Raw genomic sequence first — 22,842 nt, forward strand, 5'->3', positions numbered from 1 at the left:
AACTTCACCAAATTTGTAGAAAAATATCAATAACCATAATCCTATGGATATCATAAGAAAATATAGCTTATGATGTATCTGGTGATATTATTTTTGTATAAAACTAGGTTAAACTTTACCTAGTTCGACTCTGGCAGTGACGAGACACTATTTATTCATTTGACGACATGAATGAAACATAGGAGAAATAGAAGAATTTCTCTTTTGGTTCGGTTCCAAAGAAAAAACAAGGAATTTTGCAATTCACTCAAATCTTACATTCCTATGCGCAAAGAAGGAGGTAGAGCCCATAAAGGCCAGAAATCCTTGGTAATGATATAATCTTACTTTTGCACATATTTTAATCCTGATTCAGCCTTTTTTTGTGAATCAACCGCCAATTTTCACAAAATTACAACATGTTCAAAATCCACATTCTTTTCGTATGTAATCATATCATAGTAGTATTCTTCTTGCGTTTTCCTATTCCTATGTTGTTGAAATCTTGTAAATCAAAGAGGCCCTAAAAGCGTGTCTATTTATTATTGTGATGATACATAATCATGCAAATACCTATGGCGAGCAAATGATTTTATCTAATAAACACAAGATCCCATTTGTCCTTGGAATTGCCAAAGAATCCACTCAAACCTTATATTTACATTCTTGTTCGCGAAGAACGGGGTAGGTGCCATAAGTGCATGGTAATAATGATACAATTAGGGAGTCAAATAAATTCAACTATTACCTTCTTCTTTTTTGCCGAATTTCAATATGCTTTCTTTTAGATGCAAATTTCAGTAAACTCGACGTGCGGTGAAAATGCAAGGAAAAGGAGATTTTTCTCTTCAACTAACAAAACAAATGTTCCGGGATACATGCCAAGAATAAAGCAGGTGACGACTAAAACAAAACCAAAATAAATAAAACAAGGAGAAGGAAGAATTTTTAAGAGGGCAAGCAACAAAGGAGGATTGGTCCCCGTCGGCCCGCCCGCCTCCCCTCGCTCGCTCCCTCCTCGACGGCTCCTCCTCACACCACACACAGCCACACACGGCGGGGCCACGGGGAAGGGGAGGCAAGGCGGCAGCAGCAGCAGCAGATGCCGGTGCCGGGCAGCCAGAACGGGCGGCCGAGGCCGGCCAAGCCCGAGACCATCCACGGCCTCGTGCGCGCCGGCGACCTCGCGGGCGTCCAGCGGAAGCTGCGGGAGAACCCCGCCCTCCTCAACGACAAGAACCCTGTGGTCCGTGCTTCTTGCGCTCCCCCCATCCTCTCGTCCCGCCTCTCTTTCTTTAGCTTCAGAATGCGCGCAGGATCTTTGCTCGTTCTTGGCACATGCAGTGTGGAGTGCGCGAACAAGATTCGTCAGAAAAAAGTGGCCTCCGTCGGTGTGATTCTGATCCGATTGTGTGGCTGGGGCGTGTTCTATCAATCTCGCTCTTGGATATCGTCCTGCGTTAGCTGTTTGTAACAATTCGAGTTTCTGGTATTAGTACTTTTTTTTTGCATTTTGGTACAGTTAACTTGCATCGCCACCTTCTTTACTTGTTTGCTCCTCTTGGTGTAGTTCATGTGCTCCTATGCTGTCCCTTTCTTGCATTTCGGAGTATGGATACAAATTCCTTTCCGGAACCAAGAAAGCCAAATAATGATAGTTTCTGAATTTTGCTTCGATCCCTTTCTAAATGGATCGTGGCCATCTAAGACGGGTCGCTTTCCTCTGTACATTATGGCATTGCTTTGGTGAAGTGACTGCATTTGGATATCCTGTCCTGTACCCTGTTACAAGAGCCTTGATATATGCACGCGCCTGGCTTAATTCGCACAACAAATTAGCAAGGGATCTTATCATATATTTTACTACGCCATTGCTGTAACTGACCTCCCAATTCGACCAATTGTCTTTGACATGTCTGTCTAATTCATGTCATATGTATTTCCTTACTGATCTTCTTGCTGGTCAAAAGGATGTTGCCATGTGCAAATTCGCCGGAACGTCATTGCAGTCTTTTTCCATTTGCATCTCAAAAAAGAGAACTGGCAGCATATAGTAAAATTTATAAATGTTCATTTTACAAATGCCATGTCTTCCACTGACCAAATATGCAGCTTTTACAAACATATTTACTGCAGATAATGTGAATTACAGAGCTGAATTGCATGGAATTTGACTAGTTACCAAACAACTGTGGCTATAACTTATTTGTATATGCCATGGGTAATGTTGTCCGCAAACTGTGTATCTCGCTTACATTTTCCTGACATACTATGCAGATGTGCCAAACGCCACTTCATGTCGCAGCTGGATACAATAATACTGATATAGTCACATTCCTGCTTAACTGGAAAGGTGCAGATACAGTTGAGTTGGAGGCAAAGAACATGGTAATTGAAGTATCATATTTGCTCCTCTGTCCACTTGTCTTACGTTTTGAGATTAACATATAAATTACCGATTTCATTGTTCTTCAGTACGGAGAGACACCCCTGCATATGGCAGTCAAAAATAGTTCTTGTGAATCAGCAAAGTTGCTACTTGAACGTGGTGTACAAACAGGAGCCAAAGCAAATGTAAGATCTATCCATTCAGTTTCTGTTTTCTCTTCTAGGCCACCTTATTTGAGTACATTCACACATTTAATATGTTTAACTCGTATTGTTGCAGAATGGCATGTCACCATTGCATTTAGCTGTCTGGCATGCACTTCAAACTGGAGATTGCAGCACCGTCAGTGTGTTGCTAAGCTACGATGTGGATTGCTATGCTAAAGATGATGTACATTACACTTGATTCATAATAATCGTCCAATTGATTTCAGTACAAGTAAATTAGATCCTCCGTAGTAAACATGGTTCTATTATATGTTGCCACCAGGAAGGCAAAATCCCCTTAAATCATATCCCAGGAGGAGCTGGCAATGAGAAGCTGCTGCAGCTCCTCACTCGCCACATGGAAGAACAAAGGAAACGAAAAGCCCTCACAGCATGCCATGAACGACAGGCAATGGTGGAGTTTGAAGAAGCAATATCACAAATCGTGGGATTGCAAGAGCTCAAAATGCAATTACGTCGATGGGCAAGAGGAATGCTTTTTGATGAGAAGCGACGAGCTATGGGCTTAGGGATCGCTACCAGAAGAGCACCTCATATGGCATTTCTTGGCAATCCTGGAACAGGTAATGATCTTCAGTTTTAAGCATAATTTATCATTATGTTTTTTTTTTACCAGGCATCATGGTATTCTTTGTTATAATGTTACGTTTGATGTATTGGGTTGGTTAGGTACATTTGATTTAGAATAGCTATGCGTTAGTGAACTTCTTGTAGGGCATCTACTTTAAATGTGAGCTCAAAGGACTTATCCTAAAGCTTGGATAAACATGCTTTTAAACCCTATGGGCCTCAGAAATGTAACCATTACTGTAGTGCCATGATACATTTTACAAATACAATACACACGGCTATATGCATCATGCAAGTGTTTTTTACTTTTTGACATAGGTGCCAACGCCATCAATACTAAGTTACTAACTACTCCCTCCGGACGCTTTTAATCGACGCGGGCCTTAATTGAGTATGTGCATGCTGCTAGTTGATGCCTGCGTCGATTAAAACAGAACCGAGGTAGTAGTCACTGATCACTGTATAATATTGAACTTGTAATGTAGGTAAAACAATGGTTGCTCGGATTCTTGGAAAGCTTCTTCATATGGTTGGGATTCTCCCTACTGATAAAGTTACTGAAGTTCAGCGAACTGATCTTGTTGGAGAATTTGTGGGGCATACTGGACCAAAGACGAGACGGAAGGTATCCATATTTTCTCTCAAGTTTTGACATTCTACTGTTCCTACCTTGGGGTGCACAAGATTCTAGTGCTTGATTTGGATGTAGCAGCATTGCAAGTTCAAAATGTCTTTTGGGGTCTTGCTAGCGATTTTACCTGTTTCTGCACCACTTGTTTTCTCCTAATAGAGGCGCTTAGTTCTTCAACTCTTATGTTTCCTTTTGGCATTGAAGATAATAGGCCTTTCCCTCCCTAACAGTTATGGTTCCTAGTGTTTTTCCTCTCTGCATAATTCATTGTCATCATAAGTGTGCATATATTCTACAGATAAAAGATGCCGAGGGGGGAATTCTGTTTGTGGATGAAGCATACAGGTTGATACCAACGCAAAAATCGGATGATAAGGATTATGGTCTGGAGGCCTTGGAGGAGATAATGTCCGTAATGGACAGCGGCAAACTAGTTGTCATATTTGCAGGGTACTGCGAGCCAATGAAGCGTGTCATCTCCTCGAACGACGGTTTCTGCAGGAGGGTCACCAAGTTTTTCGACTTTGATGATTTCACCACGACGGAACTAGCCGAGATCATGCACCTGAAGATGAACACCCCAAGCGATACCAGTCCGCTCTGCGGGTTCAAGCTGCACCCGGGCTGCAGTGTCCAGGCCGTCGGGGAGCTTATCGCCAAGGAGACCACTGAGGAGAGGCGTAAGCAAATGAACGGGGGGCTGGTGGACACACTGCTCATCAACGCACGTGAAAATCTGGATCTCCGTCTCGATTTCAGCTGCGACGATGCCGAGACGATGATCACGATCACGCTGGAAGACCTGGAGGCAGGCCTCAGGCAGGTCTCGAGGCAGCGACAGCTGCGGTGACCTGCAAATCTAGAACATTCCTTTCGTGATAAAATGAAGGGGGTGTAGCAATAGACCAAATTACCGGCTCAGTTGTTTTTGTAGAAGTAACAGGATGTGAGTTCATGATTATATTCTCAGTGACGTATATAGAACATGTATGTATACATTCTTTGCACAATGAAACAGTTTCTAGATGCAATAAATCGATCCTTGAATCTTCTGTATTGTTTCAATTCCGGAGCAGAATTTGATCTCTGCGTCGAAGCTGGGAAGCTCTAAAGAGAGACAACTGAAAAAAAAGCATAGGGAATTGCCTGTCACATGGCAAATGACCAAACGGAATCTTGCTTACTTCCACAGGCAGGAATCTGCCACTAGAATTGCTGGCACGGCTACGTGGTCATGCATAAGAACAAATGCACAAGCCTTGCATGTGTCGACTTCCACTTTCTGAAAACAACAGGATCATGCACATGCAATGAGCTGTTATGAGTTGGTGCGAATTTTTTTTTAAATAATACACTTATTAATATTAATTCCAGGAATAATAGCCGTTTTCAGCAAATTTCAGAAATAATACACCGTCGGGGTAGTGGAACCCGAAATTACGAAATCGGGTTTGAGGAACCCGAATACACAAAATCGGGGTTGGGGAACCCGAAAATAAGATTCTTCTGCGCCTTCTGCGCCGTGATGGAAAAAGAAAAATAGAAAAAGTAGTAATCGGGGTGGTTGAACCCGATTTCTGAAAATCGGGCATGTTGAACCCGATACCTAATAATCCGGCAATTTGAACCCGACTTCAATAAATCGGGTTTATTGAACCCGATTTTCTGCCCAGCACGAAATTTTCCCGCCTTTTCGCGTTCGCACCGCCGTGTTTCCCTCCCGCCTTTGCCGCCACCCTTCCCGCCACTTCTTCCCGCCACTCCTTCCCGCCATCATCTCCCGCCACTATCTCCCGCTAAATTTTCCCGCCACACTGTCGAATTTTTGCCTATAAAAGCAGGCATCGCTACTCTGGATTGCACAAGTTCTTGTATCTCTATTTTATCCCGTTTGCTCACCCTTAGCCATCATGAGTGTGCCTTGCTCTGACCAGGACTTTAGGCCGGCGAAGGCGAAGGCTGCAAGTTTGCCCCCGGGTGTGACTGCGGAGCGGTGTTGGTGCGGCCGTCTTGCAAAGGTTATGCAGGTGGAGGATTTCTCCGACCAGTTCGGCATGAAATTTTTCATGTGTGCGAGCTATGAGCATGATCCACCCCGTAGTTCAGCTTCGTCGTCCACCAGGCCGCCGGTATGTTTGGACATAATTTTATGTTGGCATTAATTTATTTATGAATGTGATTTAATGTTATTGTTTGTGCTGCAGTCTCCCCCGCCCCTATGCAAATGGTTTCACTGGATAGACACGGAGCAGCCGGATTGGGCGCGTCAGGAGGTTGAGGAGAAACACCGGCGTGCGTGGGCAACGTTCTTTGAGGAGGAGCGTTGGGAAAAGGTTCGTGCTAATGAAAAAGCAGAGCGGGAGAGGCAGATACAGAAACTTAGGGCGGAACAAGCTCGTAATCGCGAGGTGAATCAGAAGAGGATGGATGATGAGGCTGCACGTAGGTTTGCAGAGGAAGAGGTGCGCAGGGAGGCTCGTGAAGCGGAGAGAAAGAGACTAAGGGAAAGAGCTGAGGCGCAAGCGGCAGAAGAACGCGGCGACAAGTCTGGAAAATGGCCACGGTGGACGCAGGGAAAGTAGAGTTATGTGTCGTACTGGCAATGTATCTTAAATTCAGTTTTAGTTTGTCGTTGTATCTTAAATTCCGTTGTAGTGCTAAGCCGTATTTTAATTTCAGCTGGAATGTATCTTAATTTCAGTTGTAGTGCCTTGCCATATTCAATTACATACTTATATTGAAGGTGAACTCTTTTCTGGATGGCTTTAACCCCCATTGCTGTATTCTCTACAATCTCCTTGTAGAACAGGCGAGCAATAAGAGTGGATGTAAGGTTTCGGTGATCCTTCAACATACTCTTAAGGACACATGTGTGCGGCACGAAATCGCTCACCACCCATGTTGTGTCATACTTCGGACAGTACCCATGCACCCTTGATGGACATCTAGCATCGCTGCAGACCACTGTCAAAAATTTCTGACTTGAAACGGTGGTTCTGAATACCCTTTGCGTGTTCATTGCCCACTGAGTGATTGCTTCCTGCAGATGTCTCTTGTCAGCATATCTAGCACCAACTGAGATGGTGTTCATGCTGTACTCCCAGGCAGAATCGTGCCGATCATCGACTATCATTGCCTCCGACAAATCATGGTTCCAAGAAGAGGGGATCGGATCCGCCTCTTCGTTATCATCTGAAGTATCGGATCCACCGGATTCATCTGAGTCAACCTCATTGTCCACTCCATCCTCGTCTTCCTCGTCCATCATGTTCTGCATCTGTTCTTCTTCTTCGTCCACGCTTTCAAGCTCAACAGTATCGTCATGACCACCTGCTGCATGGCTACTCTGCCCGGATTGGAAATCGCTGCCGCCAAAGCATCGAACTTTGATCGCCTGCCCGGATGGAACGCACCCTCGCCTTCTTGGAAATTCACCACCTTCGCCTCGGGAAGCATTAAGGCGATGGGGTGAGTTCCTCTGCGCTCGCACGCTTCCAACCAGTGCACCCACTGAGAGGTCCGCTCAATCGGCTTCAACCGCCAGAAAATCTGGGTACTGGAGCTGCTCCACAAAGCATGCACACCAACAGTGTATGCTTCGGGATTAAGCCCGAAATTCACGGTCAACCACTCCTTCAACTGACTAACTCGCCATGTTTTTGGGTTTGTCAGATGCAACTCCTCGTACTGAAACTCGCTCAGATCAGCTCCCATCGGAGTTGTTCGGACCGTGCCATGACCGAAGTAAACAACGAATTTTAATCTATCTGACATATCTGCTCACCTATAAAAATTACAGACTCGTCAAAAAAATCTAGCACCTACACTCTAAAATAAATAAAAATCTAGCACCTGCAGTCCTAAATAAATACTATCTACCGGTACATATTTCAGTAACTAATGTGCGCAGCTAACGAACGCAACATGCATTATGAGTACACCATCTAATACCAAGAATTAGGGTTTACCCTTGAAGCGTGCCAAACACCTCCGTCAGCAGCTCAGCTCCTCCACCACGCAGCAGCTGCACCACCACGCAGCATCAGCAGCAGCAACAACACCACCACCAGCTCCTCCTCCACCACCACCACCAACAGCACCTCCACCAAAACGCCTCAAAAACTAACCCATGTATAGATCAGGTGATTCTACAACTTTTGGTGGTCAAACTACAACAAATGGCTGGACAAATCGCTCAGAAATGAGACATTTAGCTGCTGGACTGAGAGCAAATGAGAGAGAGAGCTGAGATGAACTGAGCGAGCTGTGCTGCAGGAGGAAGAAGAGCTGGGCGAGCTGCACCGTGCGTCGGCCGGCATTTATTGCCCTCAATTTCGGGCGCAGCTTCCCCGAATCGCCCGCTTCGGGTTCGCCCTCCCCGACACGGCCTGCTCCTGGCCAGGAGACAGCCCGACAGCGGCAGCGCGTGGCCGACAAAAGCGTCTCGGGCGCGCTGAGCCCGACAAAGGTGAATCGGGCCTGCTGACCCCGAAATTAGCCTTGTCCGCGTGGCCGGCAGCAGATTCCCTGCACTTCGGGTTCGCTGACCCCGATTTTTAAATTTCGGGTTCACGGGCCCCGACGGTGTATTATTTCTGAAAATTGCTAAAAACGGCTATTATTTCTGGAATTAATATTAAAAAGTGTATTATTTAAAAAAAATTCGCATGAGTTGGTCGTCTATATGACCACCACAAGAAGTAGACCCAATTTCCAAAATCTATATGGCCACCACAACAAAGGGAAGGGACATTTATCATACGGAGTACACTGTTATGAGTTCGTCATTTGTACCGTATATCTCGATTCTGGACTTTGCGTAAAAGCTGTATATGGCCATCACTGAACTTTGTAGGTTCTTTGCTGGTTTATGGGGGCCACTAAGTGCTACCTCTGGCCCGCTCATCTCCCCCCCCCCCCTCTCTCTCTCACCTCGCTACAGTAGTTGGGAGAGGTTACCGCCGGACCAAGACCCTCACCGGCGGCGATGCCGTCCAGGGGAGTGGTTGAGGCGAGGCTCCAGCCTTCATAGTGTATATAGTAGAGCTAGGTGTAGTGGTCCCATAGTGGCGTCTTGGAGTAGGTCAAAAGTTCTTCTCCGTCAGATCTGGTGCATCCTGTTGTTGGGTGGTGCGGCGGCGCGGCTTCGGTGGCGAGGGCAGTGGCTGGCGCGTGACCTCGGCTCAGGCCTCTCAGCAAATAAGATGGGTGGGAGCTCGTGTTTCCTGATGCGGTGGCGCAGCGTTGGGGAGCAGACCCTGATGGTTCTCTGTTCGTGTACGAGGTGGGCAATGAGCAGCGCGACCTCGGCGAATAAGCGCTGGCTCCGGCAGCTTGAGCTCCTTTTTCTCTTTGGTGTCCTCTTGGCCGGCCGTGGCGACGAGGGAGAGGGCACCGACAGCGACAGAGAAGCCTCGGCGGCCAGCGAGAATCATGCTGCAGTTATGAGCTGTTTCACGGATGGTCATCAATCTTAGATGCCCAAGGATGGCATCAGTTGATGCCAGCGAGGCGTCTCAGCAACCTCCTTCGGAGGCCCGTTTCTGATGATGCGGTGGCGACGCTTCACGCCTGCTTCTTCTTAAGTGGTCATGTTCCCGGCGAGGAAGATGGCAGCCGCCGGCGCAGTTCATCCCCTAGCGGCGATCGCATTCATGCAAGTTCCTTAGAGGTCATCTGTGCAAAATCCAGGGACTTATTTGTAATTTTTTAATTGTGACCCTCTAGTAACTTGTACCACCGCTTTGACTAATGCAGCATAGTCTAGGTCCTTCGGGATCTTGCCTCTTCAAAAAAAAAAAAACACTTCGCCACAAATCAAGAGCAGTACTTAGGTAAGCCCCTGTGGACAGTAACCGGAAACATTCAGCACATTTGCTGGTGATCACAGCCTTGGAAGGCCACAATATTTCTCAATGTCCAAATCCAGGAAGTTCCTATGAAAGAGAAGTTCTTCCCACACCGTGGGCCTACAAGTTAAAATATGTAAAATGAACTTGTGTTAACTGCGGCAGAACTCACCAAGTCTGCTACTCATTTGACAGGTTGGATCGCATCACTGACAAACCGTGTCGTCATTTTTTTTGCACAAATTCATCATGATCCAACCCCAATCAAGTTTGGGTCAAGTGTGTCGCATGATGGATGTCCTAGGATACATATGTGCACACAATTTACAGAAGAAACGAATAAACGAGAATATTTTCTTAATAAAGGTGGCGATGAGGAATGCTCAAACATACACACACATGCACAAAACCATACATCACTCCTTCCTCGAGCTGGTTATTCATTTATTTATCGGCGATCACATCCACACATGCATAGATCGAGGAATCGCAGTCACGCGGTCTCACTCCGCCGCGAGCCCAGCCGAGGCCGAGAGCCCGACGTTGAACGACTTCTGGTTGTTGCAGTCGAGGTTGTTCCCGTAGCCGACGCCGAGGATGTCGCAGTAGCGCTTGTAGAAACCGATGCGGTCGACCACCCGGGGGTCCTGCCCGATGCCGCACTCCAGCCCGCCGTTGATGACGTTGGTGATCACGCCGTAGCCGGGCACCCGACCGGCCGCACTGTCCCTGGCCGTCGGCGTCCACCGCCCCGTGATCACGTCATGGCAGGATGGCTTGTTTGACTGTGTCGTCATCCAGAACCAAAGCGCCGTCTTGAACGACACCGTCGGGTCCGTCGCCACCAGGTCTGGGTTGTTCAGCAGGTCCACCCCGATCGCGCGCCCCGCCGGCCCGTAGTTGTAGTTGCTGGAAGCAAGAAACACGTGCATGCTCAAAATCCAAGCCAACAGATGAACAGACACGAAGGGAGTGTATAGTTTTATGCTTGCTTACTAGGAGAGCTGGATGGGGCCGCGGCCGTAGTACTTCTTGCCGGGAGCGCACGGCCAGTCCCCAGAAGGTTCGCAGTAGCTCCCTGGCGAGCCCTGCTCCTGCTTGAAGCAGTAGCCCCAGGAGTAGGGGCCGTCGGGGGCTGTGGCCCACCCGCCGGTGGTCTCGTGGGAGGTCTGGCCAAAGAAGGCCGCCACCTCCCGCTTCCGCGTCTCTGTGCTCCCTGTGGTGCCGAAGGCCGGGAACGCGCCAGCGGCGGCCACAAAGGCATCGTACGTGAAGAACCCACGGGCGAGGCATGCCCCGTCGTTGCGGTGGAGGAGGAACCGTTCGAAAAGGTCCCTGGATATGATGGACGCAACTCCCTGGCCGCCGGGGCCAGGGCTCGGGCCGCAGCCGCTGCACTGGCTCTGGCAGCCGGCGCCGCAGTAGTCAGAGGTGCTGCCACAGTACCCGAAGCGGCTGCAGCAGAGGCAGTTGCCGCATGTCGCGCCGCCGGCCTGCGAGCCGCACTGCTGGGCCGTGGCCAGCGCCGCTGCCGCCAGGAGGACGGCCAGGATGGCCGCCACACTCGGGCCTCTCATTGCTGACATTGTCTGCTGCCAGATGAATGAATCAAGGCGCCAAGTGCCACCATTTTATAGAACAATTTAGGCCTGCAGCTGGCCAGAAGAAGTTTCGTCCCTCATCCTCTTCATTACTTCAAAGGACCATGCATGTCTCTTCAGAAGAAGTTTCGTCCCTATCTTCTTCATTACTGCACAAGTCCATGTCATCCCCCCATAAGTAGCTGAAATGGACCAAAAATTGATCGCTCAACCACATTTGGTAGATGAATTAGTCAATGTGTGATGAAGATGCTGATGAGATATTATCCCGTTACTAAAAACGAATTTAAAACGAATATTCGACAACTTTCTGTTGTGTTTTGAAACTTAATCTGTTGCATTTTATGGGTTTTACTAGTTTCCGGTAACATCACCCCGTGCCCTTGTACCTTAAAGAACAAAAGTCATTTCTGAAACCGTCCACAGAATGAATATATTTAGGCAGCTGTAGATAATCAAAAAACAAAGATGACAGGACATAGGATGATTTTGACCTCCTGTTAATAGAACAGTGAAATACACACCTTCTACTTTGGACTCCCTTGCTGTCTTTCATGATTTCACCATGTAAAAGTTCACTTGAATAGCACGAAAAGAAGCATAGCTTTTGCTACCGACAGATGCAATGCTGCACAAAACATTAGGAGAAAATCTTTCAAACGTATCAAATCTTGGATCAACATGTTTTATGTAGAACACTAACAAAGCTATGTATCCTATTCTTACGTGAATTTTTTGTGTTCATTCTTGATCAACCTTTCCAATCGCCTCAAGTATAGATGAATATGTAATAAGGTCATACTCAAATCCCAGGACGTTCATCTCTTTCATCAACTTAGCTGCCTCCTCAAACATGCCTGCGTGACTCAAGGCACCAAGAACAGTATTATATGACACTGCATCTGGTTTTATTGCAGACTGCTTCATGTTAGAAAGCATCTCCATTGCACGATGAGGACCTCCTGTTTTTGACAGTCCATTCAGGATAATATTGTATGAATTTATATCAGGAATACACCCATGCTCTTGCATTCTTCTCATTGTAGTAAGAGCTTCATCAAGCATGCCTGCTCTTGCTAACCCAGCCATGAGAGCGTTGTAAGCATAAACATTAGGAGTGCATCCAAGTTTGTTCATCTCATCAAAAAGATCTACAGCATCATCAAGCCGTCCAGCTTTCCCCAAGTGTTTTATCATCACTGCATACACTCGAGCACTGGAGGAGCCACAATTTTCTTTTAGTTCCTGAAATAGCTCGCGCGCAAGATCATACCGTTTAGCTCTTCCAAGAGCATCAATCAGGCTGCAATATGCCGCTGGACATGGAGGGAAGCCCTTTTCGTCCATCTCCTCCAGTAGCATCATAGCCTTCTCTGTCCTGTTGGTTTTGCAGAATCCATCGATCAAAATTGAGTAGGTGAATGGACTAGGGGAGATTCCACTTGCCTTCATTCTCTCAAACCATGATGAAATCTCAGAAAGACGAGATTTAGATTCAAAAAGCGCTTTTATTATAGTGTTGTATGTGACCACGCTAGGAACACACCGCAATGTTCCCATCTCCTCAAATAACTGGATAGCATCATCCAGACGACCAGCCTTGCCCAAGAAATTTATCATATTATTCACAACAACTGTGTCAGGCCTGCAGCCTTCTCGCCGCATTTCATGGAAGAAGTTACATGCTTCATCGAATCTCCCGGCTTTACCAAGTCCCCTGATTAACTCAGTGTAAGTGAATACATCTGGTTGGCAGTACTGGTGTCTCATCTCTTCAAACAAACGCAATGCTCCATGAACATTGTTCGATTTAAAGAACAAAGCTATTAACATGGTATATATCTTAGCAGTTGGCTGCATCCCGTTGTCCTTCATCTCATCCAACAACCGAATCGCCGAGTCCTGGCGACCAAGCTTGCAGAAAGCAGAGATGAGCGCACTGTAAGTCACGGTGTCCGGGAAGCAATGCCCCTCGCTGCTCATCTCATTGTAAAGCTCATGCACTTTCTCGTACTGCCCCTCATGCATCAACATGATTATCATGCTATTGTACGCCTGCGAAGTCGGCTGACACTTGCGTGCCTTGATCTGGTAGAAGATGGCAACTGCCTTGCCTATCATCTTGGCATAACCCAGCATCCGGATGATGTCTGACAGCTCCACGGGGGTGACAACACACACAGGATTCCGCACCATTTCCTGGATCATCTTCCACATTTCACCATACTGCTCCACACCCTCCAAGCAGCGTATCAGCGCCATGTAGGTGGACGTGTCGTGCTCGTAACTCCTCTTCTTCGCCGCCCATCTGAAGAACTGCATCTTCACGTTAACCCCGACATCGGTCCTCATAACCTCCCGCACCAGCCAGTGATCGACTTTCATCATGAGCACCTCCAGCGCCTTCTCGGCGTCAGGGCCCCACTTGAATATCTTGAGGATCCTGATGAACCGCTCATCCATGACTCGCACGGATCGCGTGTACCTCCGCTCACCGGTTGTTGCTGCTACCGCCTCCTCGCCCCGAGGAACCGGGGGCCGGAACATCTGAACAATCTCGTTTTCTGTCGTGCGGCAAGCCGAGATTTTCAAACAAAATAAAAAGAAGGCATTAGTATAATAGACATGTCAATGTCAGAGTCAGACAGCATGACGTGCTCACAACACTGAATACAGCTACGGAGTGCAACTCGCATGGGGACGGACTAATCTTAGATCAAATCCGGAATGTAATACACTACATTTGTGAACACAGTTTGCAGGGAAATGATTTATTCTACCTGGAAAGTTCTACAGATACAGGCGAGTAGATCATAACAAGGCAATTTCCCTATTTCATCCGTAAATCTCAACGAACAGGGTTTCACTAAGTCAGCAGTGTAACTAAAGGATGAAATATAGGCGGAAAGAAAATATGCAGGTCACCTGTCTGCTTTACCCTCCACGCGAGTTGCGGCGACGATGAGATGCCCCGGACGGCGAGGAGGCGCGCCATCTCCGGCCGCCGGCGGGCTGCTGTGCGGCGGGCGGAGGAAGAGGAGTGGGGAGGACGATGGGGGCAGGCAGAGGGGTTACGCGCACGCAGTCACTGCCACGTGGGCCCTGCGGGATGTAAGTGGAGTCGGATTTGGGCCGTGGGCTGGAGCCCAACCCGGAAACAAATACGCGAGGGTTTAAGGGCGAAAACAAATCGCGACGCCTATTCGTCCTGTCCTCCTCTCCGACCTCGCCTGCGACCGAGACGAGGTTCACTTCCTCCCGTCGCCGCCGTCGACTCCCTCATCGGCCGCCGCGATGCCTCGGTGAGTGCTTGCCTCTTTTAGCGTAGGGTGCGGCGGCGGTAGCTTGTGTGGGGCGGGGGCGGGGGCTGGGGCTGTACGGAAGCGGCATGCTGATCTGAAACCCTAGCTTAGGCGCCCGACGGTTGCTTGTGTAGATTTCTGCTGCGGCAGCGCATGTTGGAACCGCGAGGAACCGGTGGGAAGGGGATTTTGTAATGAGGGGAAAGCTAGAGGATGCGCCAATTCCTACGTTTTGGGGTCGGGGCGAGCCCCTTACTCCACGATTGGAGAGGATGGCAGTGCGATTTTACGATTTTAACACTTTGGTCGCGTAGCTAGGTAGATAGATTCGTGCTATGGTAGGAATTTGGGGGCTTAGCGTAGAGAATCGGTCGAGCAAAAGTCTTGTCCTGCTTGCTCAGTGCGTCGATGGTTTTGTACTTCCTGCCATGACCTGGTGCTCTGTTCGTGAATTGGTTACTCTGCTTTACTCTGTTGTTTATCTTTTCGCTTCAGTTGACACCCCCTCGTTCTTTGCTTGCAGGTATTACTGCGATTACTGCGACACATACCTCACCCATGACTCGGTTAGTGTTTCCTTCTATCCACTATCTGTAAATGCTACACAATAAACAAGATTATATGGGTTTTTTTTAAACGTATTTTGATTCCATATGATTATGTGCAGCTGTATGTTCTTAGCCTAGTTGGCACTAGTGTTGCTATGTCAGGCATATGATAAAGATTAGCTTTGCCGAGCATCTACACTTTCTGTGTACTTGCAGGATATTGTGTTATACTCATGTACATTTCTCAAGAAATACGTGCCACTTAGAAATCCCAGGTTATTTTGTTTACAGATGTAGTCTTTGAGATAATTTATGTTCAGTTAAGACTGCAAGGAGAGAGACTTGGTGACCATGTTTTTATAGCTGGAACATAAATTGTGCAATAGGTGGTCATCTATTGATGTATAAGCTTCAAATAATGTGCACTAATATATGTGAAATTTAAGATTGTGTGTGCATTTGAGTGCAGTGAGATGTTCTCAAAATACAAGCCATCACTGGTTTCGTTTATTCAGTTGGTTAACTTTTTTATTTATGATACAATGAAATGCCATACACTGGCATCTACATATTTTCTTTCATAAACTCTTGAATCCGGTAGTGCACTTTGAACATTTTCGCCCTTTGCTATGATTTGTTCTGTTCTTTTATATATCTTTGAGTTAACTACTTCTCAAAAATGGTGCAGCCGTCTGTCCGTAAGCAACACAACGCTGGATACAAACATAAGGTATTCATCTTTTTTATCTTCATAGTTCTAGTTTATTCCTGTTTCTGTAATTTTACTCATGTGAATGTTCTTTAGGCAAATGTTCGAAGCTACTATCAGCAATTTGAGGAGCAGCAAACTCAAAGTTTGATTGATCAAAGGATTAAAGAGCATCTTGGACAAGCGGCAGCATTCCAAGTCGGTGCTCCATTCAACCAACATATGATGCAATTTCCTGGAAATATGCCCCGTCCCCGCCTTCCGATTCTGCCCACACCTATGATGCCACAAGGTTATATGCAACAACCTGGTGTACCATTTGCAGGAGTTAGGCCTCCTATTTTACCAGCTCCTCCTGGTCCTCCTGGTCCTCAAGGTAAACATCAATACTGTTTTCATCTTTCTTTGTGTATCTCTGATCACACATTTTGTTTAAATTGTACAGTTCATAACTTTTGTAATCTGAGCTACTGCTCTTTAACTTGATAACTCGATACTCCCTCTGTCACAAAATAGGTGGAGTATAAACTGAGTCAAAAAGTCAATGCTTTCTAAGTTTGACCAAACATAAATACAAAGTTATGAAGATGTACAATGTCAAATCAATATCAGTACATCCACCATAAGATATATTCATAATGTATTTGTTTGACATTTTAGTTAATATCCCCTTCTATTTATTTGGCCAAACATAGAAATGATTGACTTTTTGACTAACTTTATATGCCACCTATTTCCGGACGGAGGGAGTAACCTATATTGCTCCTGCATATGCTTTTTCTTTGTCATAGCTTTGGCCATAGTTGAGATAGAAATGACCAGTTTAAGCTGAAACTAACTGATGTTAACCGTCATGGATACTCACTATTTGCACTGAAACAAACAAACAAACAAAAATGTGGAACATTTTCTAAAAGTATCCTAAAAATTAGATGCCTGGTTCAAATGTTTCTTTTTCTATTGTCAAATCATGAAATCTGTGATTTTTTTGGCAGTATATAGCTTAATTTGAGAATCTGTTAGTGTCTTAAGTTTATGTTAGAATAGTGTGGCATTTTTTATCTTGATTAGTCACTAGATTGTACATAAGTTATACTAGCACAAAACCCGTGCGTTGCTACGGTGTCACACTAATTTGAATTGCTATCGTTTATATTTTTTTTTTGAGAATTGACCACACTTTATTCTATTTAAAAAAAAAACAGTACAAACGCAGACGGTCACATACACGTGTATATACTCAGCAATATGAACGCACACACGCACACCCTACCTCTATGAGCACCTCCAGAAAACGAACCTCTCTCTTGTAACCCATACCTAGATCCCTAATCGGTGAGTTTTTTTCAAAAATCCCATGATGCCCCTAGTAATCTTCCACCGACTCATCGCCTCTTTTACACAAACGCGATCAAATCCGAGCCCCCATCCCCCTTTTCATCGATGGCTCCGTTCTCGACCCTCCTCCTTTTGCATCGCGCAATGGCGCCGCCCGCATCAAACCCTTTTTTTAACTTTTGAGTGGCATAGTTTTTATTGAATTTTTTTTCATATCTAACAGAAATTATGTTGTTCACTTGAATGTGGCTGATTGCTATGTGCAGTCATCTTTATATTCGTTTACACGTGAACTTAAATACATACCTATTTATTTGTTGAACTAATTAACTACTCCTATAAGGTATTGTAGTTCCGAAGAAAAGCACGGATTCTAATCATACTTGCTACCACAGTACAAAACATGATTCTCATGTAAACATTATATCTGTGATCCGCGCAACAGCTTTCAAGTATATTATCATCCATTTACGGGGATATAGTTCTAGGCTATCTATAATTTGGCCTCCTGAACTGAACTCCGTTTGGACAAAAAAAAAACCACCTGAACGCCTGAACTGTTACAGTTATATTCAGATCGTTGGCCTGATTGCAAAGCAGGAAACAAATGGAATGGAAATTCCTCTTCTGTCGTTAAAGAGGATTGACGAACGGCAGGCCTCTGTCCCATCGCGTGGCCATCGCAAACGGAGCTGGAGGGAGCAGCGGCCGACCTTGCCGTGCCCCTGCCCAGCCCTCTGCCCGAGCTCGCCGCGCCCGTCCCCTGCCGGAGCTCCCGCGGCCATCCTTTGCTCCAGCTCGCCCGCGGCCGTCTCCGCCTGATCTCGCCCGCGGCCGTCACTGCCCGAGCTCGCCGTGACCGCCACTGCCATGGCCCGCGCACGGGCGTCCTGCCGGAGCTCGCAGCGGCCATCCCCTGCACGAGCTTGCCCGCGGCCGCTGCCTGCGCCTGTTCGCTCGCGCGCTTCGCTCGTCCTTTGCCGGAGCTCGCCGCGCTTGCTCGCTCGCGGAGCTCGCCCATGCTGCACCTCGCCCGCGGCCGCTGGAGCTTGCTTCGCCCATCCCTGCCCGAGCTCGCCCGCTTCCGCCACCCGGGGCTGCTCGCTCGCGTGCGCCGCTCGTCCCCTGTAGGACACAATCGTTGTTGCTGGTTGTCGCTTGGTAAGAAATTGAGAGTCAGGCAATGGACGACGCGTTGCTGATGATCCATATCCCCCGCATGCCTGAATGCGTTCAGTCATTACAAATTTCAGCGCGCACGCGAGAGAAACTGGGGCTGAACCCCAATCTTTGCCCAGCCCAATCTGGCGGCTCCAATTTCCATCTTGATCTTGATCCCTGTTCCTGGGGATTACCTGGGGGGATTGTTCGGCGAGAGGAGGCCGGAAAGAATAAAAGAAGACAACCGTGAAACGGCGGGAATCTCGCACAAGGGGCGCTGGCGGCGGCTGCCTGGCCGGAGGGGCGCTGGCGGTCGGCGAGCGCCCGGCCGGCGGCCGGAGGGCGCGCAGAATGGTCTCTGGCGGAGGGGGCCTGGAAGAAGTGTCCCTGGCGGCGGGATGCATTACGACGGCGGGAGCCGCGCCGGCGGCGCGGGCCTGGCGTGGTGTGCACCGCGTGGGTCGTCTCCTTTCGCGCAGAGCAGTTCTATGCCTGCTCTCGGCTAGCGGAGAAAAAAGAAAAACGAAACGAACCAACCGGTATACAATGGCTTTAGCAGTATTATGCGATTTGGTGGGAGGGCAAATCGGTCCAAAAAAGTGTTGGACCAAGGAAACAATCCTCCCTTTATTATTAGGTATAGATTTACACACGCGATTTATTATATGTTGCATCCTATCTTAGGCTTATTGACTATATAAACTTATTATTATATTAAACATAATCTACTGTCAATTACTGTAGCAATATAGCATGCATTTCTTGGAACTTTGTGCCACATCAAGTGCTCAAAGATGTTGGTTCTTGTGATAAGGGTAACTAAAGGCTGTATGGAAAAGGTAGGAGAGGGGGCAGGGGACACTTCCGAAATTGTGTAGTAGGTTACTGTCTCCTTCATGACTGTGTAGGCAAAAGCTCCATATAGAAAAACGTATGGAGGATCACTATGAATGTAGCCCTTGTTAGAGTTATTGAAGAAGAAAACAATCTAGCCCTTGGTGGAGGATCACTATTTGATGGATGGCGTAATAAATAGATTCATACCAGCACTTGCAGTGGTTAGTTACCAGTCCTAGACTAGTATATTGTGTCAAATTGTAGCATATCTTGCTATTGTGTATGTCTGTTATGGGTGATTCGCAACCAGGTTACGTGGTTCACACTACCAATTCAAGTCTTTGCTAAATACTTCCTCAAGCCAGATGTTTCAGCCAGTCATAAGTTGCATGTGATACGCTGTGTAAAATGTATGTCTCTATATTTATTAAGATTTACCTACAGTTTTACCATGTATTGTGGATCATGAGAGTGAAACTTATGAATTGAGACCAATTATATGAAGGTGACATATGATGTAACAATCCAATTTTGATGGGCAGATCTTTTTAAAAATGATGTCAAAACAGTGAAAAGCCAACGATTTTTTTATCTTGATAAATTCAGAAGTTTATAGTTAATTTAAATTACTTGGAGAGGATGGATAAGCTCTCAAATATTCCAAATGGCATCCGTGATTTTTCTGAGCAATGTACTTTAGCTTTGTGGTTTAGTGTATTTCGGCATATCTTTTTGCTGTGGAATTGGTTCAGCTAGGGTCATTAAGACTGCTTATAGTGGGAGTAACATAGCTAGTAACATCACACATCTCAAGGCATTTTGGTGACATGACATGCTAATAAATAAAGAAAGAGAGTGAGGTGGTAACTAGCTATGTTACCATAACATCACACACCTCAAAGCAAGATGAGTCTACAACATAATAAATGATACAATGCATGACAGCACATATAAGTTACTACCCACTATGAAGGTAGTAACCTAGACTAGTAACATGGCATATGTTACTAGTCTAAGTTACTCCCCACTATGACCAGCCTAAGGAGGTAGTTGTAAATCCAGCTCGATCATAATAAGTTTTAGTACTATCATAATATTCAATGCTCCATAAGACGTGTTGCCTCTCACCAGTTAAAGGCAGGATCACAGCTGTTGATGTTCACTTCCTATGGAGTGCATTTACAGGGAAACACTCACTGTATCTTAGAGGAGCCATAAATGCTCACTAAGCTGATGTGGCTGTTCCTCAGAAGTATTGAACTTCTATTTTCGATGAAACACTTTAACCTCTGATCCATTGAGGCATTTGCACAAACAAAATAAAGATCGTTTATGTGACTGCTTTTCTGCAAATGTTCAACAGGTTACCCTGGTGGCCCACCCATGCAGCAGATGCCGCAACAAGGGGGCCCTCCTGGTTCCATGCCTATGCAGATGGCACCTCTCCCAAGGCCTCCGACGCTACCGCCTCCAACGTCTGGAGCCCCAGGTGCCCCCATGTCCAACAGCGCAGCACCTCCAGGTCCTCCACCAATGTATCAGCCAAATCAACCACCAAGTGCAGGCCCAGCCTCTGGCCCTCCAGCCCCGGCAGCTCCTCCACAGGCTACATTCTCCTATGCACAACCCTCTGAGGGCAACCACTGATTCTATTCCTTGGGCACTTAGCGAACAAAACATGCAGAAAAGCTGCTCCCTTGGAATTCGATGCTGCTATCATTTAAGTGAGATCATCTATCACTTGAATTCGAGAGATTGTTAAAGGCTTCCTGTAGTTGTATTCTGGTTTCTTAAATGATGTAACATTGACTTTGTAATCCGTTGAGATTCCTATTAATTTCAGAGGGCTCTTGAAACTTGAAAGTGAATAATGGCTATCATGTAGTTACATATTTATCATCCGAATAAGTTTATCTGATGGGATAATGCTCAGATCCTTGTATGTTGCATAGGATGCTGGAATGGAAACTCCATCAAAGCCAGAGTCACTGTCTGATCCGTTTGATTTACTTGATGTGCTGTCAAAATGTCCGCACTCTGTTTTCTAGATGGTATAGTGAACTTAATTAGATTGTTGATGCGGAAGAACTCAACACTGTTGAGGAAAGCCGGAAACTGATTTGTAAGAATATTTCTTATTTCTCCAAATGTTCTTCCTGATGGAATTCAAAACGTTCTACTTAACTAGTAATTTACTCTTTTGCCTCCAGTTAACTAGTTGTTAGGTCGGCCCTTTGTTAAGTGCTGGTTCACTTCTAATTATCATTTTCTTCTGAACTCATTTCCCTTGTACTCTTAATTTAGAACTCACCTCTTTTGCCTGTTAGGGACAAGAAAGGAGGCTCTCGAGCTTTGCCGTTTCTGTAGAAAAAGTGATATTTCGAAAACCCGAAGATAGGATCTTGCAATCATCATATATAGCTGCAGAAGACGTCGAGGAGAAGACACCCAAAAGCATAGTCTCAATAACCTGCACATTATCAGATTGGTTATGAAATTTTGACATCCCAAATGTTGTGCCAGGCCGAGTCCATCTCTCATATGCGTAAGCTTCAGCCATCATAGCATCAATTAGAAAAAGAATCTCCTTGCAGCTTGCAACAATAAATTTTCCATTTAAATCTCTAACAATTGCCCCTATACTACCAGTACCAATATCTAGATCGAATGTCGCATCAACGTTTATTTTGAGGCATCCTTCCGACGGACAACTCCAGGTCTCCTTTTTCTCAATTGGTTTCTTCTTAGCTCTACAATAATTTGTAGGCAGCACACCGATAGACATGGGTATTTGAATATTTTCTCCATGTGTTCTATGCCTTCGGTTCCACCAAATATATCAAGCCCATGTCAATATAATTTTTGGTAATCCAATATTACCCATAGATGCACAAGATCTGGGGTTCGGAAGTATATGGTCCAGACAAATAGAACCTGATTGATAAAAATTGACAGCTTCACTGATTGCACTCCACAACCCAAGATCAGACCATATTTGTTGTGCTCTCAGACAAGAGAATAAAGTATGTTGAATATATTCGCATCCTACATTGCACATTGGGCAAAGGCTACTATGTCCAATATGGTGATTTTGATTTTAGAACTCCTTTACAAGGTAGAAAACCATGCAGAACACGCCATGACTTCCAGTGCTCATCACATCAGGATGGCATCAACCAAATTGGTAGTCCCACTCAAGGTGATACGCTGATCTGACAATAAACGTACCAGTTTTAGTATAATGTCATGCCACAACATCCTGCATACCCGTCGGAGGCAATGGGATTTCAAGAATTCTGTTAACGTCGACACTCCAAAAATTCTCTCGAATAAGTTCTTCATCCCATGATCTTGTGGTTGGGTTAATAAGGTCAGCAACCTTCCTTTTTGGGCTAGTAGGGATCCACGCATCCTCCCATATGTTAATTTGGTCACCCTCTCCTACTCTCCAAATGCATCCACCCTTAAAAGCATGTAAACCATACATCACACTCTACCAAGCTAGTGTATGAACTTTCACTCTTCAATTTTGCTTTAAGAAGATTACCATCAGGGTAATATCTAGCTCTAAGTACTCATGCACATAAAGAATCCCATATGTTAATTTGGTCACCCTCTCCTACTCTCCAAATGCATCCACGGTTAAAAGCATGTAAACCATATATCACACTCTGCCAAGTGTATGAATTTCCACTCTTCAA

General features: G+C 46.1%; 4 protein-coding genes across 5 annotated transcripts in view; 2 read left to right on the plus strand and 2 right to left on the minus strand.

Moving 5' to 3' along the window:
- The window catches only part of LOC127344925 (uncharacterized), a 28,168-nt gene extending 23,320 nt beyond the window's left edge, over positions 1-4,848 (plus strand). The window contains exons 1-7 of one of the 2 annotated variants that reach the window (XM_051371300.2): positions 943-1,225; positions 2,257-2,367; positions 2,455-2,553; positions 2,648-2,758; positions 2,858-3,158; positions 3,651-3,790; positions 4,095-4,848. In XM_051371300.2, coding sequence (XP_051227260.1) covers positions 1,082-1,225; positions 2,257-2,367; positions 2,455-2,553; positions 2,648-2,758; positions 2,858-3,158; positions 3,651-3,790; positions 4,095-4,646 — 1,458 coding nt within the window. In that variant the 5' untranslated portion in view covers positions 943-1,081 and the 3' untranslated portion in view covers positions 4,647-4,848. Of the gene's footprint in view, positions 1-942; positions 1,226-2,256; positions 2,368-2,454; positions 2,554-2,647; positions 2,759-2,857; positions 3,159-3,650; positions 3,791-4,094 lie in introns of those variants that run through there. The other variant, XM_051371301.2, reaches the window with a different exon arrangement.
- A 5,137-nt stretch (positions 4,849-9,985) lies between these two features.
- On the minus strand, positions 9,986-11,329 carry LOC127344927 (basic endochitinase A). Its single transcript, XM_051371305.2, has 2 exons — positions 10,642-11,329; positions 9,986-10,554 (listed from the first exon to the last, which is right to left on the minus strand). Exons 1-2 carry the CDS (start codon positions 11,229-11,231, stop codon positions 10,149-10,151), a joined length of 996 nt encoding a protein of 331 aa, XP_051227265.1. The 5' UTR covers positions 11,232-11,329; the 3' UTR covers positions 9,986-10,148.
- A 441-nt stretch (positions 11,330-11,770) lies between these two features.
- LOC127344926 (pentatricopeptide repeat-containing protein At3g16010) lies at positions 11,771-14,351 on the minus strand. The gene is made up of 3 exons (XM_051371304.2): positions 14,172-14,351; positions 11,973-13,810; positions 11,771-11,874 (listed from the first exon to the last, which is right to left on the minus strand). Exons 1-2 carry the CDS (start codon positions 14,239-14,241, stop codon positions 11,988-11,990), a joined length of 1,893 nt encoding a protein of 630 aa, XP_051227264.1. The 5' UTR covers positions 14,242-14,351; the 3' UTR covers positions 11,771-11,874; positions 11,973-11,987.
- A 48-nt stretch (positions 14,352-14,399) lies between these two features.
- On the plus strand, positions 14,400-21,012 carry LOC127344928 (U1 small nuclear ribonucleoprotein C-1). The gene is made up of 5 exons (XM_051371306.1): positions 14,400-14,548; positions 15,072-15,114; positions 15,785-15,826; positions 15,902-16,181; positions 20,505-21,012. Exons 1-5 carry the CDS (start codon positions 14,541-14,543, stop codon positions 20,786-20,788), a joined length of 657 nt encoding a protein of 218 aa, XP_051227266.1. The 5' UTR covers positions 14,400-14,540; the 3' UTR covers positions 20,789-21,012.
- Positions 21,013-22,842: the final 1,830 nt, after the last annotated feature.

The sequence above is a fragment of the Lolium perenne genome, chromosome 6 (genome assembly GCF_019359855.2).
Source record: "Lolium perenne isolate Kyuss_39 chromosome 6, Kyuss_2.0, whole genome shotgun sequence".
Classification (NCBI taxonomy): domain Eukaryota; kingdom Viridiplantae; phylum Streptophyta; class Magnoliopsida; order Poales; family Poaceae; genus Lolium; species Lolium perenne.

Bases quoted from the DNA above. Each gene is read 5' to 3' on its own strand.
- LOC127344928 (XM_051371306.1), top strand. The intron at 15,827-15,901 runs GTATTCATCTTT...AATGTTCTTTAG, and splicing joins ACGCTGGATACAAACATAAG to GCAAATGTTCGAAGCTACTA. The intron at 16,182-20,504 runs GTAAACATCAAT...AATGTTCAACAG, and splicing joins TGGTCCTCCTGGTCCTCAAG to GTTACCCTGGTGGCCCACCC.
- LOC127344927 (XM_051371305.2), bottom strand. From the start codon at position 11,231: ATGTCAGCAATGAGAGGCCCGAGTGTGGCGGCCATCCTGGCCGTCCTC. The intron at 10,555-10,641 runs GTAAGCAAGCAT...TCTTGCTTCCAG, and splicing joins GGCCCCATCCAGCTCTCCTA to CAACTACAACTACGGGCCGG.
- LOC127344926 (XM_051371304.2), bottom strand. From the start codon at position 14,241: ATGGCGCGCCTCCTCGCCGTCCGGGGCATCTCATCGTCGCCGCAACTC. The intron at 13,811-14,171 runs GTGACCTGCATA...GCCGCACGACAG, and splicing joins GTGGAGGGTAAAGCAGACAG to AAAACGAGATTGTTCAGATG.